The following is a 14,860-nucleotide window of genomic DNA, read 5'->3' on the forward strand; positions in this document are numbered from 1 at the left end:
CAGATGCTGAATTCTGCGTTTTCCGGGCTGAAACTGCAAACTTCGCGGAATCTGACCGTGCGGTGAGGATCTGCTGCGGGAAGGTGAGATCTGTGAGGTTCGGGACTTGTTCTGCGGGTTCTAACTGCTGAAAACTGAAAACGCTGGTCTATGGGCTGATTCTGTCGCGAAGATCTGCAAAAACGCTGAGGGGGTCAGGTTGATGCAAAAACGCTAGGCTGAAAATGGTCCTGCTGCGGTGAATCTGCTAACGCTGGGGCTTCTGCTTCTTGCTATCGTTAGGAATCTGCAAGATCCAAAAACGCTGGCTGATCTGGTCCAAAAACTCTAGGTTTATGCTGTGGAGCAAAAACGCTAGGCCTATTGGGGGTTCTGCTGAGAAGTTGCCTGTTGAGTGTGTGCTCCTGCTGCCTCTTCTGCTAGAAAGTGCTAGCGCGAGGTTTTTATTTATACAAAATTAGCAAAATTGCCCTACCTACTTTCCAACAAAAGTCACTTAAAAATAATAAGTGAAAAATGTCAAAAATAGGGAAAATAGGTCTATGCACTGTAAAAATGCTATTGATGGGATCTGGAATCTGATGATCATGTTGTGTGCAACCAGAGGATATGCATCTAATCTAAGTGATTGGTCATGCACGGTCTGCGAACAGACTCACAAAAGTGCCATATCACTTCCTATTCTAGACTGACTTGACTGAACTGAACCTTGGTCATGCTGTAGCTTGTCCACGGACACATAGGGTTGGATGTGTTACGTGACACTTGTCTTGTTGAGGTGGATATTATCCTGTTTGTGGGATAATTTAATGAGCCGGCATGCATTCCAAATCCTTGCTTAGCATGTCCCATAAGTCTCTGAATAGAGTCGGACTTTGGTTCCAGACAATATCGATGAATCTCTTTTGGCAAACCACAACAAAACCGCTCAATCTGGTCCCTCAAAGTAATCTTTCAAAACGAGAGACACTGGCAAATAAGTATCCCAAAACCTCTAGCAGTAGTCATCAAATGTGTCTTTCTTAGTCATTCTCAGATGATGCCAAGCCGTGATGACATCTTCTTCATATTCGTGATATCCAAGTTGACGTGGAAATTTTCTTGAATTTTACCCACGTTGTAGGTGCTTCTCTACGTAACAATAGAGTAGACCACCATGTCTGTGCATTTTCTTTCAAGTAAGATGTCGCCCTTCGTACCTTGGAGCATTCCAAGAACCGACCTCGCGAGAAGGCGACAGGTGACTTCAAACTGTTGTATAAACTCAAGGGCTCGATGGGCATCCCGGTAGCCTGAAAACATGTCAAACTTGACGGCTTGACCCCCTTCCTTGAACTCCTTGGTCTTCTTGCTAATCTGCTCACTATCAGAAGAGGACGAGCTCTCCTCCTCTGAACTGCTAGATGGCCTCCCATGCCTTCTAGGCTTTTTCAAAAATCTACTTTTCTTGTTTTTCTTGCTTTTTCTCCGCTTCTTACACCTTTTCTCATCCTCATTGGAACTAGAGGATGACGAATCGTCGGAACTCTCTGAAGACGAAGAAAAATTCGGATCATCCTCGAAACGAGCACGCTTCTTGGATTTGCTTGCCACCTCGAAAGTCGACTTCTGGCCCAAATAACCAGGGAAATATTTCCTCTTCTTCCGAGAGTGCTTCAAGCCTTTCATTATCTAGTTCATCTTCTTTTCAAGAGCTCTTTCCAGCTCTTTCTACGAGTATAGTTTCTGATTTTCTGCACTCGTTTGTACTTTCAACTTTCTTTTGACATAAGAGGAGAATCAATGGCCTCTCTCCATTGGGAGTGAATCTCATCCATTGGGTAAGTCTTCAGATGCTTCACATATTTCGGGTTCTGGGAGTGCTCGTCAACCTGCAGTTGACGTTTGTACTCCGCTTTGGCAAAGTTCCCCATTGAAAATTTGTCGTTGATTTCTTCATTTCCTATATCGGGTTTTGACTTTTCTTCACCTCTCCGTCGAGAGATATTGTCTCTGTCAAATTCTCCACGATAACCTTATGTGCTGCAGAAAAGATCGGATCCTTAGCAATAGAATCTTTCTGAACTATGATACCACTATTATAGGCTTGGATACACCAAGCGAGAAATCAAGAGCAACACACGAACAGAAACTGTAAAATTACTAACTTGAGAGAGAGAGAGAGAGAGAGAGAGAGAGAGAGAGATTGAGAGAGAGAGAGAGATACGACACGGCGAAGTTTCGCACCCATACGCACAACCCCCAAAGACTGGCGCCCTTTCCGGTATTTATTTATTATTATGTCTCAACAATACAACTCCCGAGGGTCCTCTGCTCTCAGACTGTGCATCCAGATGCTCTGTAGAGTGAGGCTCTTATAAAGAGTACAAGGGTTACCCAAAACCAGAGCCCAAAAGCACTTTACTCAAAAGCACTAAACCCCAAAATCATATCTCCCAAAAGTTAATGCTGGAAACTGCCAAAAGCTGCCAACGAAATTTGCGAAAATCCGTACAATCTCCCACATGGCACAGCCAGCACAACTTGTGGAAATTCCATACAACCCTGCCATGTTAGCATCCGTCAAGTTTCCATGTCAGCATGTCAACGCATTTTACGGAAATCAGCTCCAGGGGTCAAGCTTTGGGATTTTTAGGGTTTTAGGCCCCTCGGCTGGTGCTTCATTAGTTCTTTAAGTTGGTAGGCCCCTCGGCCCATCTTTTGAGTTCAATTCCTCTTGTCCAATCGACCATTTCTCTCCAGTTGGGCATGCCACGTCATCACTTTGTGACACAGTAATTGTAAGTTCCATAGCTATAGGGAACGGCAATTTTCAGGTCTCCATTCCCTGTTCCCACTCCAACTTCCTATTCCAAATCTCTATTCCATGTTTCACGCGTGAGTATCCGGAATAGGTAATGGCATTTCACGCCCGCTGTCGTTCCCCATTCTGCATTCTGATTTCCCCTTCCGGGTAACTATGACTCTAACAGTGCACAGTTGGTAAGAACCTAGTACAGGCATCTCTAAATAGGACCTGCTACTTTCATTTAGGGGGCTGTCACTCCATTGGGCTGTCTTTAGTCCTTTGTAGTCGTCAAGCTATTGCTCTTATTGTAATCAAGCTTTGTTGTAATCCAACAGTCAATGCAATTGTACTTCTTATCTGAGTACATCAATTCCAGTGTCTTCTGTAAACCTTTGACTTTGTACTTTCAATCGAGCTCATTATTTGATTTTGAAAGGGCGGTGGTAATGCGTGTGATAGTCTCCACCCAACCGTGCTATCATATAGCCTCCCCCTAGCATACACACTGTCCGGCCGCCTAAACCATGCAGCCACTCCCGTCCTAAAACTACATCAGCACGGTCCATGTTCATAACTTGGAAGTCAAGGGTCATCGTATGATCTGAACAATAAGCTCAACCCCTTGAACTACCGTGTCCCATACTTCTTTATCATTCCCAAACATCTGCTCCACCACATACTTGTGAGAGCAGGGAGTTTGTGTAAGCTTCAATTTCTTGACTAGCTTATAGTTCAAGAAGTTATGAGTTGCACCATCATCCACTAAAATACGAACACGTTGTCCGTTAATAGTGCCATGCATGCGAATCAAATCATGGGGGCCAAAGGTGGGCTGCCACATTGAAGCAGGCACACAACACTTGTGCTTTTCTTCCATATGAAGAACCTCTACATCACAATATTTAGGAGATGAATCTAATGTGAGGCGTTGCACCGTGTGCATGGCCTTTTCTTTGCCTTGCAAAGGAGGACAATCTTTCTTGTTATGTTGGTCCGAAAGACATCTAAAACACAAATTGTGTTTCTTTGCACGGTCAAAATTAGCAGTGCTGAGAGACCCACGCGGAGTATCTCGTGATTGTTTAGGCTTCTTAGCCTCTTGTGGGCGTTGAGAGGTAGATTGTCTCTTATTCCTCTTGGAACGTGTAGGAGATCTACCTCGCTATTGGCTCTTAGCCACATTGCTCTTAGCAAAAGTATTCTTAGAGTAGGGAACATTTCCTTTCCTCTCTTGGTCATCATCATATCTTTGCGCATGACTAATGGCGTCTTCCAAAGTTTTTGGATGTTGGGTCTTGACATGAAGACGTGAGTCTTTGTCAAGACCCCTATTATTTTTTTTCCGAGAAAAGATCCTTCTATTAGTTAATGAAAACTGCCCATAGGGCTACAACCACCTCTGCAAGAGAGGGCTACAACAAGCATGATGGGGAGACTCTCCCAATGAAAAAACAGCATACAATGAGGCTAAATCAAGAGATGGGAGGAGGGAAGAGCCACACAGGTGGACGGTAGTGCCATCTGAGCACCCCCTGGACCATGGTGTAGAAAGGCCCAGGGCGCCAGAGTCGAAGGAAAGCCTCGCGGCGCTCCCGCATGCGGTCGGAGCTGCCCTGTAGTCCCTTAAGTTGTCCTCTGAGAGTATGGATCAGCTCTAGCCAAAAGTCACGAACAGTCTCTATTGGTGGCACAGGGCGAGTCTCAAAGATGCGGAAACAGCAGGCCCGCCAGATGAACCAAAGTGTCAGGCCACTGATGAGCTCCCAACACTCCTCTCTCTCAGTGCACCACTCTTGTGGAGTAAGCTCTGTAGCAGGCTGGAGTGTAAGTCGCCCCCCCTGCATCACTATCATCCTGTTGGTGGAAGATAGCTCAAACTGAAGTGCCGGGCCCGTGAGGGTGGACCAAGCCGGTGCCCCCCAAGTGTACTGTCGAGCCGTGGAGAGAGCACGCATCAGCCGAAGAACTCGTAGCCACACCTGCTAGGCCGAGGGACAATCCCAAAGACAGTGACGCTGACTCTCCACCAAATGGTCACAAGCTGCACATGTGGCCGAGAGACCACTATGCACTAGCCAGCTCCCTACTGCTGTGGCTCTATGTGCGACCAACCACTGAAACATGGTGACTCGCCTCGGCTCTCTGGAGTCCCACAACCTCTCCCAAAAGTCTGCCAAGAACTTGACTGTGAGACCCTCCTCCTGCCAATGACGTGCTGCAGCGGGGAGGGCCTCTCTCTGTGTTGCTAGTATATGACGTCCCAGTCGAACAGTGTACTGAAAGAACGGGACTCCTGGGTGGTCTGCAGAAGAAGGGGTCCCTCCATAGCCACTCACCAGGATCCCATTGTACTCGTGCCAGCGGACAACACTCCCTAGCCCATAGCCTCCAGTGTCCTGTCTCAAGAACTGCTGGGTCAGGGTCTATGACGCAGGTCCTCCCACAGATGCCCACTACTCGGATCCTCTGGAAACAGCACTCTGCTACGTGCGGGGCCTCTACTGCAACTCGCTGTAGTCGTCCTCCACCCTGAAGCTCGAAGAACAGGGTTGAGATAGACTCTGAGCAGGCCCTGATTGAAATGAGAACCTCCAGTCGTGTGAAGGCTCCCATCCACGAGGGTGCTACTGGCTCGAGAGGCGTGAGCCACTCAGCTGGAACTGACTCTGAGATGTCCTGACACATGCTCTGCACCCCTCTCATGCCCTGTAGCTGGAAACCCTGCACCTCCTCTGACAAACCTGTGAACTCTAGCCAGTCACCTAGAGAGCGCGCTGGACCTGCTGCCATGGGACCCCAAGAAACATGAGGCCGACTACCAACCAAGTGGCCTCTCTGAGTGCTAACCATGGGGTTCTAGACGAGGGGCTGCCGTAGGCGCTCCTCCGTGCACGTTGGCTGTCTTTGCTCCGGGTCACGCCGTAAGAGCTCCCAATATCGAAGCAAACTCACAGCGAATCGGTCCTCCAATCTCCTGCTCAAACCAACTCGGCGCAACTCTGTAAAGATCCATCTGGTCGAAGGTTGCCAAGGGCCTCCTAATTGAGGCACCCTGGCACGAAGCCTCTGCAGCAAGAACTCCTTCCCGGGCTCCTCTCCTAGAAGAAGTCCTCTGACTACGAACTTCCCAAGAAGGGCTCTGCTCTGCTGTGCTGGATCAATGATCCCAAGCCCTCCTTGAGAACAAGGAAGTGTGATGACTGACCAAGCCACCTTGGCTCGGGCAATCTGAGTGTCACGACCTGACCAAAGGAAGTTCCTGATCAGCCTCTCTACCTGGCTGATACAAGAACTCGAGAAGATCGAGCAAGAAGTGATGTACCACATAGTCGCCAACAACACCTGGTTGGCAACTACTACTCTACCAGCCAGCGAAAGTCGTGCTGAGCTCCAATGTAACAGCTTTCTCCTGATGGACAGGAGAAGAGGAGCAATCTGCTGCTCGGGGGACAAGTTCAAACCAACCTGACAAGCCAAGTACCGAACTGCTGTCCATGGGGGAATCCACCTGAAACCCTCTCCTGGCATCCAATCTGGCACAGGAGCACTGCCAACCTAGAAAGCCAGTGTCTTTCTCCAGTTGATCAGTGCGCCCGATGCACAACAGAAGGTCTCCAAAGCCTGCTCACATCTGTGCAGATTGGCCTCCTGGCCCTGTAAGTACAAGGCTGAGTCATCGGCAAACTCAGCGTCCAGTAGCTCATCTCCCCGAATAGGGAGTGCTAAGCCCTGCAGACCAACCTGCTATGACACCAAAAATCTGCTCATCGCCTCCGCATAGAATAGAAAGAGAAAGGGGGCAAGAGGACAATCCTGTCTGACCGAGCGTGTGAGCATGAAGCGCTCACCTCTACCTCCTGCCAAAAGCACCTGACTGTGATCCTGTCTGTACAAAGCTGACACCCCTCTGATCCAAGCATCTGAGAAGCCCATCCTGCGTAGAGTGCCCTCTAGAAAGTCCCAGTCAACTCTGTCGTATGCCTTCTCAAAATCGAGAAGAAGAATCACAAGGTCCTCCCCATGGAGCCTCCTAGAAAGTGAAGATGTTGTCAAGGATACTGCGTTCCTTGACAAAACCTGTCCGAGTCCCATGTATAAGGCTCTCCAAAAGTGGCTGAATCCTCAAACTCAGAGCCTTGGCAAGAAGTTTGTAGGCTGAGTTGAGGATGGTGATGGGGCGCCACTATCGAATCTCATCCAAGGAGCCACCCTCCTTTGGAATGAGGTAAATCATGCCCTCACTCATGCTATCGGGCATCACTCCTGTGTGCAAAATGTACTGAAAGGCACTACAAAGATCTGGGCCAAGTAGGTCCCAATACTCCAAGAAAAAGCTGGGAGTCAGCCCATCCTCACCTGGACAGCTGCCACGAGGGAGGGCCCTAAGAGCCGTGTGCAGCTCCTCAAGCTAAAGTGGCATCTCTAGCCTCTGGCACATCTCCTCTGTCACAAGACAAGGCATCTGTGCCCAGACCTGCTCCCTGCATGCATCCTGCCGCTCTGACTGGGGCTCAGCCGACAGTAACTCACGGTAAAAGTCAGTAGCAACTGCACGCATATCCTCGGGCTCACAAGCAACTGACCCATCGGGTCTCCTCAACTGATTGACCTTGGCATGCGAGTGCCGAGGTCCCAGTGTCGCAAAAAAAAAGCACCTGTCACTCTGTCACCCACCTGAGTCCACTGAGATACCTGTCGGTGAAAGGCAAACTCATGACGCCTCTTCTCTGTGCTAGCAAGCTCCTGTCGAGCCTGCTGTAACTGCTCCTCCAACCATGGACTGTCTGGATGCTGCTCCTGCATCCTCTGAAGTGAAGCAATGCCTCGTCTGAGACGCTGCTCCTCCTCTCTCGCTGCAGCCCGGCGAGCCAGAGACTCCTGGAGAAAAAAGTGACTAAGTTGAGCTAGGCCTAAGGCCACTCTTGTCTGCAGGTGGAACCTGGTTGTCCATGCCCTCTGTCCAGAGAGCCTCTACCCTCTCTTTGAGTGCTGAGTCCAACAAGACCCGCTCTGGGATACGAAGCATCGTGCTCCCACTCCTCTGCCTGTCTGCCACTGTGAGGATCACTGGTGCATGGTCCGAGAAGGATGTCCCTGCTAGGATGCCCACTAATCCCCCCAAGTCACTGAAGTGGTCACTAGTGTAGAAGCGATCTATCCGCGATAGATTCACTCCTCCCACTCTGCGGTCCGATCTAGAGAAGGCAACACTGGCTGGAGGTCTCACAAAGCCAGAGTGCTACCATGTATCCGAGACCCTCAAAGTCATACACAACCTCTCCCAAGCTGCTAACTCAACTCCATGCACAGTAGCATGGCTGCCTCCAATCCTGTCAGAAGGGTCCTCCAACATGTTGAAGTCCCCTCCTACACACCAATGGTCGGCCTGCAGCAAATCCTCAACAATCTGTGACCAAAACTCTGCACGAGCACTCGCCACATTGGGCGCATAGATGTTCAGGAAGCCCACAAGGCCTCCCTGAACCTGCATAGTAATCCACTGAGCCCTGCCTGGCACAATAATCCCTCTGCCCACAATGGCCTACTGCAATGAATCCGCAATAGTCATACATACCCCATCGTGGATGCCTCCAGGTCCAAAAGCAGCTGACCAAAAGGTATCATATCGTCCACGCAAGATCTGACCACATCGTCGAATGCGGCTCTCACACAAATGGTGCTCCTGAAGCATAAGGAGATCAATCTCTCCTCCCACAAGGCAACGCTGAAGCTCCTGACGCAATCGGCCCCGCTGTCGCTGAAACAGGGGCCCACCTAGTCCCTGCACGTTCCATGAGACGATCCTCATGGGGAGCGAGAGAACAGATGCTGCCGCTGCAGCAAGACAGGCTATCTTCGAGGCTGGCTTGGATGGGGAGTAATCCGCATCCGAGCGTTCTCTAGATAGGCGAGACTGCAGTGAGTGCCTAGCCCAACCCCAAGCAGAGCGAGCCGTGCGTAAAGCAACCTCCTCTGTCCAGGAGTCCTCATGAATGTATACATAGCAAGGCAAACACTGCGTATCAGCAAAGAAGTACACCACAATGTGCCTACATCGTGCTGAGTCTGGGGGTGTCACCGCAAACTTGGCCAATGGCCACAAAGTCTGCAGCAAATCTGTAACTCCTAGTTCTCCCATGTGATGAGAGAACTCGAGAACCTGTGTATGCAACCATCCCAGCACTGAGTCGAGGGACCACTCTGTCTCGGCCCTACCACAGAGGGGGAAGGAGAAACCAACTATTGAGTCCAAGGCCTCTGTCCCCCTAGCGGCGAGGAACAAAGCATGGACCCTGAAGCAGGCTGCCTCGTCGTCTGCTGCGGAATCGCCGAGAAAGCGAGTGAACCCGTAGTCGAAGAAGTCCAAGCGGCGTCGGAGGTCAATGCTTGTCAGACCACGAGGGATAGCTGCAAGGGAAGATGTCTCAATCTGCAGAGGGGGCACCAAAAAGGGTTGACCCTCTCTCGCTAGGCGACTCGTGGCAAAGGCACTGCCAAGAGATCTCCTAGCCGCCGGAGAGGGACCAATCTCCTGAGTCGACCGTGGAACTGGAGCAGGCGGGGGGGGAGAGGGAGCTGGGGGGAGCGCAGGAGAAGAGGAGCGAGGTGGGGCGATAGAGGTAGAGGGGTGAGGTGGAGAGGCGACGGGAGCAGAGGGCGGGGGGGAGGATGAGGAGGAGGAGGGGAACTCTGAGGGGGGAGCGGCTGTTGAGGGTGAAGCGGAGGTGGAGGCTGGCGTAGAGGACCAAAGCGGTTCCCCGTGGGAACCCACTACTGCTGAGTAGGCACCTGAGGGCCACTCTAAGTGCCAGGCTGTCGCTGTGGCCCCTGGCGTCGACGGCCACAGGCCTGCTGCCACCCCTCCTCCGTTGGAGCCCCAGGCTCGGAGGGTGGCTCTGAATCTGTGCGCTGTGTCGCTGACTGTGGCTGCGGCCCAGCCTTGGCAGGTTGGGGCTGAGGCTGTGGTGCAGGTCGCGGCCTCCTCCGTGGATAGGCCTTCGCTAGGTGGCCCATCTGTCGGCAAATGAAGCACTGGTTCGGGAGACCCGAGTACTCCACACTCTGTCTAAACCAACCCCCACTCACCCGAGGCAGAAGGACGACCTTCGGGAGCGTGTGGGTATCTCTGACCAAAACTCGAACTGAGGGGATGCCAGCCGCCTTGGCAGCTACTGATGCTGCCGTACGAAGTGTCTCCAGGACAGTCCCGATGGCGGAGCCAATCCTGGAAAGAAGTGGTAGGTACTCCCTCCGTAAACCCAGAAAGCAGACTGAGATGGGGATGTCTGCCTCCTCTACTAGAACATCCGAAGTCGGGTCAAAACCATGTCGCCACTGTCGAAAGTGGGCGCGTGATGCTCAGATGGCCAGTGGACTCATAGCTATGACCTTGGACGCCATCTCGGAGGTCTCGAACTCGATCTGATAGTACCCCCGTCCGAGAATCTGGACATCCAAGATCTTGCCCACCTCTGCGAGAAGGCGGGCCTGGAGAAGGTCTCGCAGCTCTCCTCTGCTAGGTCGGGTGCCGAGAATCTTGCAGATGACCGAAGTCGCTGCAATCGCTCTACCTCTGCGGCAAGGCTCGCTTGCTTTGTCGGCGAGAGAGCAAGTCGAATGGTAGGTAGCGGGGTCGGGCGAGGGGGCTTCTGGTGAGTCCCTCTGTGGCGAAGCTGAAGCCTCCATCTGTGTCTACTGCTGTGTCGTAAGAAGAGGGCGACGGATGGACGTTGCAATCAGGCGCAGGAGACACTGCCCCAAAAAATGAAGCAATGCCGAGGAGGCCGAATTGTAGGGGACGACGGGGAGAAACCGAGGCGGGCGGGAGGACGGGCCGGGAGGGGGGGGCAGCGGGTTGGGGAGGGTGGAAGCGCTGGCGGCAGCAGGAGGAGGGGGTGACGGGGGCAGCAGCGCGGGGCACGCAGCGGGCGGGCTGGCAGGGGGCGGCTCAGGCAGCGGGGCAGAAGGACAGGGGCGGGAGGCAGCGGGCTGAGGTGAGAGGGAGGGGGGGGGGGGGGGGGGGCGATGGCGTGCGCAGGTGAAGCAGCAGCAGCGAGCGGCAGTTTTTGTCGCGGTAGAATCTTGTCAAGATCCCTATTAAAACCCCGTATCTTTTGGAATTCATCTAGACCTTCTAGTTTTAATACGATTTCCCGATACTTCGAAAGGTACTGTGTGAGAGAGAGGCCAGACATGTGGCATGCATCCCATGGTAACCAATTCTTATCTTCTTCATTGGAATCCAAAAACTCTTTGGAGAAAGAAGCTTGAAACGCAGCCCAAGACGGAGGACGAGCATCTATTGGAAATGTCATCTACCACTTATAGGCCTTGCCTTTAAGAGATAGACTTGTTTTCACAGCCGTCTTTATATCCGGGGTGTATCTCAATCTATGAATATCACTCCATTTGTGTAAGAACGTATTGACCGCATCCTTGCTGCGATCACGCTCTTCCCCGTGAAACTCAGGAATGGTGATATTCTTAAGTAATGCATTGCTACCTTCTGCATCTTCTGCAACACTTGTCTCTTGGACTCCTTGAGTCGTGCGAGCTTGGTTCCCTTGAACCGTGCCACTTGTGGCTCCTTAAGTCGTCTGTGAATTCATAAATTTCACAAGTAACTCCGTAAGATTGGTAACATTTGCATTGAGTGCAGAGAGGTTGCTTTCAAGTATGTGTTGGCGATGTTCCAAAGTCTTGAAGGAAGCCATATCTACAAGCCCATTATCTCCTAGATCATCATCATCATGCATATTAGTGTCAGCAGCACCCGTGGTGCCCTAATTTTGATCTACGTGCTCAAAATCAAACGTGTGTGTAGGTGGGATATTCTCACTGGCCATGGTAAACACACAGTAATGCAAAGAGAGAAAAAAAACGACAACTTGTACCTTGAGAAATTGAAGTCTTTGTGTTTTGTATGCTCCGCGATTTGCGTTGCATGCGAACCTCGCCTTGCGGGAATTTGAGCACTTCACTTGTCGTTCGTTGTAAGAAGACCTTTGATGATTCTTCACAAAAACTCGTCGTTTTTGTGAAGGCTTTTCTTCACTTTGAAGCTACCTCCTTGAGAAAAAAGAATTTTGGAGGAAAACTTGCCTTCCTCCAAGAAGTGAAAAGGAAGGGTGAAACTACTTCCTTGAAGTTTGAAGCTTTCCCTTTCCTTCTAGTTTTCCTTTCAACACAAGTAGAGTATCTTTCTTTGTTATACACAACAAGGGCCAATAGCTTAATGGTAAAGTGTTGGCCTCTTACCCTCATGGGGTGGGTTCAACCCTCCTTCATGCAAGGGTTAAGCGGGCCTTCCTACGCGCGCAGCCAACGATGCCAACGGAAGCCTTCGGAGCCTCGGTGCCGTCGAGTTGCCGATCGAGTTTGCCTTAGCCGCCCGCCTTAGTCGTGCTTTGTGGAGGACGTAGGTGGGGCGGCCCGCGGTCGGCTGTCGTTGTCGCTGTCTGTCCATACGCTACTCGCACAGGAAACTGTGCCTGCCTTCTTTTTGCTGCACAGCGGAGACGTCGCTGTCTGCGAAACGTGGGAGAGAAGCAGGGCGTCGCACGCACATGCAAGCCGCTTTTAGCCTCCTCCCAAAAATAGCTCGGATACCAATGAAAGGGCGGTGGTAATACATGTGCTAGTCTCCACCCAACCGTGCTATCTTATAGCCTCCCCCTAGCGTACACACTATTCGACCGTGCCGGTGGCCTTGCCCATAGGACCCATGTCCTTACAGATTTCTTGATGCTCATCATTTGAAGTGTGGATTTGTTGCTCCATTCTATCTGACCTTACATCTGACTTTGAATCTCCAACCTGGAATAGTTGTTGAGAGTTACCGGCTCATCATTTTGGCGATCACGGTGGTGAGCTTAAGCTCTTGACAAGAACCTATCTCCCATATGAAATTCAGAGTAATCTGAACATTCGCAATGTCGCCAAGACGATCAACAAGAGGAAGGAGACCTACCACAATCTTTGTTGAGGATCATGATCATATCAACACGGTGGCTGAAGAATTTGAGCAGAGCTCTGATAAAGGACATCATCCCAGAATGAGGAGACATATGTTAACCTTGGAAGGAGAGGCACTGAGGAGCTTAGGACTCTTAGCATTCAACTCAATCCATGAGGAGGCATCCAAAGAGGGATGAAAGACGCTTTCATTCACATGGGTCTCGGAAGTTAGACGTGAAGAGCAAAGTGAAGGTTTAGACTGATGCCAATGATGGTAGCAGGCAAAGCAGAAAGCAATCGTCACATGGGAAACTAGATCAGAGGAATCTTATTGATTGTAATTGTCATTTCTAGCAGATCTAGCCCACATTTCATGGCATCAGCCCTTTCTATGTGCAAGTATGACCCCGATATGCATGAGATACATGTCATAGGCATCCTTTCAAATGTCTTGGTGGGAGTGTGTATTATCAATGTTCTAACCCATTGTGTGGATCCACTTTAACCTGTGACTACTCATCGGTGGCCATCCTAAATGCACTATTTACATTTCTTGAATTCAAAGAGGAAAACAATTTTGAGACTAGAAATTATAAAGAACACTTAGAATTTCTAAGGGTACAAATTCTATTTCAATTAAGTTGTGACACTTCTCGATCTTGGATAGCGTAGTGAGGATAGTGTTGACATTGACTTCATGTTTCATTCTTCCCTCTCCGTTCTTTATCCTCCAAATCCTTCTCCACTTTGCGAATTTAGTGGCCATATCCCGGGTGGTTGTGGTGATGTGGTCGTCCACCAGCTTCTTGTTGCCTTGGCTGAGCCTGGTGAGCTCGCTCCCACCTTCTCCTCTGAGTCCTCCATGCTTATTTCTTTAGGCGCCATAATTGGCATTTTGGCGCACAAGTTGGGGGGGGGGGGGGGGGGGGGTGTTTGAGTTCTCTTTTAGGGCTCACATGGGGGAGGAATGGCCGTGTGTGTGGATGGATGTGTATCATGTATGTATACAGGGAAATTTGTTAGTGTGGTTGTATGTGTGAGAATAAGGGGTGCAGCTGGCTGGCTCTGTGTGTGTGTGTGTGTGTGTGTGTGTGTGTGTGTGTGTGTGGGGGGGGGGGGGGGGGGGGTATGTGTGTATATGTGGGCGGATGGTTTGTGTGGGTGGGCTGGTTAGGCGGCTATGTCTGCAAACACCCCCGGGCAAGGGGCAACACCGAGAGAGAGAGAGAGAGAGAGAGAGAGAGAGAGAGAGAGAGAGAGAGAGAGAGAGAGAGAGAGAGAGAGCTATCTCCCTCACACAATAGTTAGGTTCTACTTTCAGCATGACCAATGGGATGATTTTGAGGATACAAGAGCATTGAGAGAGCTGAAGGTACTCAACAAGTCATCTTCTGCATGATTACTCAGTACTATTCTTACATCTACAAGCAAATGATTTGATGCATTGCTTTTGTTGGATGTCGTGCAAATGCAGCCAGATTTGGTTTTGTTTACAGGTACTTCTCCATCAAAATTCTGTAAAATGTTGTATTGGATTTTTGTGATAGTTTAATTTCAGATTCTGAGTCACAGGTAGGTAGTAGACTTTGACTTTGTTGTCGGTAAAAAGATGTTTTATTTGGTGTGTGTTTTTAAATCTTCACTCAATCTAGTCCATTGCTGACTACATTTTGTAATGGCGTACCACCACAGAATTTAAGCTACTTAAACCTTCATCACACATGATGGAAGCTTCAGACACATCATTTGAAACTTCCTATTTTTAAAATAAGATTTTGGGCCTTTTTCCAACCTTACGCGAATTAGCAAATTAAAGCTTGTAGGTGGTTTTTCTGAACATGAGTATTTACAATAATGATTTGATTGGTTGTTGTAACCTGCAAAAAGTTTGGATGATTCAATGCTTTCCTTGCTTTTTTAGATTGAGGTGATCTTTGGTGAGCATTCACTGCACAACATATACTTCGTGCAGCGTTGTGGAGCTCTCTGGTTTTAGAATATTGATTTGGGCACATTTTGACCTCCATCTGCAGGTGCTTTTGTCCTTTTGTGCAAAATTATGATAATGCAGAACTCTTCAAAAGAGGCATTCTATAGTTTAGGGGTTGTGCTATT

The 14,860-nt window shown here is 50.0% G+C and overlaps 1 protein-coding gene and 1 long non-coding RNA gene across 5 annotated transcripts in view; one reads left to right on the forward strand and one right to left on the reverse strand.

Moving 5' to 3' along the window:
- The window catches only part of LOC147431402 (uncharacterized), a 182,622-nt gene that overhangs the window by 83,014 nt on the left and 84,748 nt on the right, over positions 1–14,860 (reverse strand). The gene's annotated exons all lie outside the window — the stretch shown is intronic.
- Positions 1–14,860, forward strand: part of LOC147431403 (Calcineurin-like metallo-phosphoesterase superfamily protein) — a 133,891-nt gene that overhangs the window by 33,721 nt on the left and 85,310 nt on the right. For 2 of the 3 annotated variants that reach the window (XM_086494019.1, XM_086494018.1), the window contains exons 2-3: positions 14,067–14,117; positions 14,220–14,241. In XM_086494019.1, the coding sequence (XP_086350145.1) occupies positions 14,067–14,117; positions 14,220–14,241 (73 nt within the window). Of the gene's footprint in view, positions 1–14,053; positions 14,118–14,219; positions 14,242–14,860 lie in introns of all 3 variants that reach the window. The other variant, XM_086494020.1, reaches the window with a different exon arrangement.

The sequence above is a fragment of the Adiantum capillus-veneris genome, chromosome 21 (assembly GCF_014529385.1).
Source record: "Adiantum capillus-veneris isolate H3 chromosome 21, ASM1452938v2, whole genome shotgun sequence".
NCBI lineage: Eukaryota > Viridiplantae > Streptophyta > Polypodiopsida > Polypodiales > Pteridaceae > Adiantum > Adiantum capillus-veneris.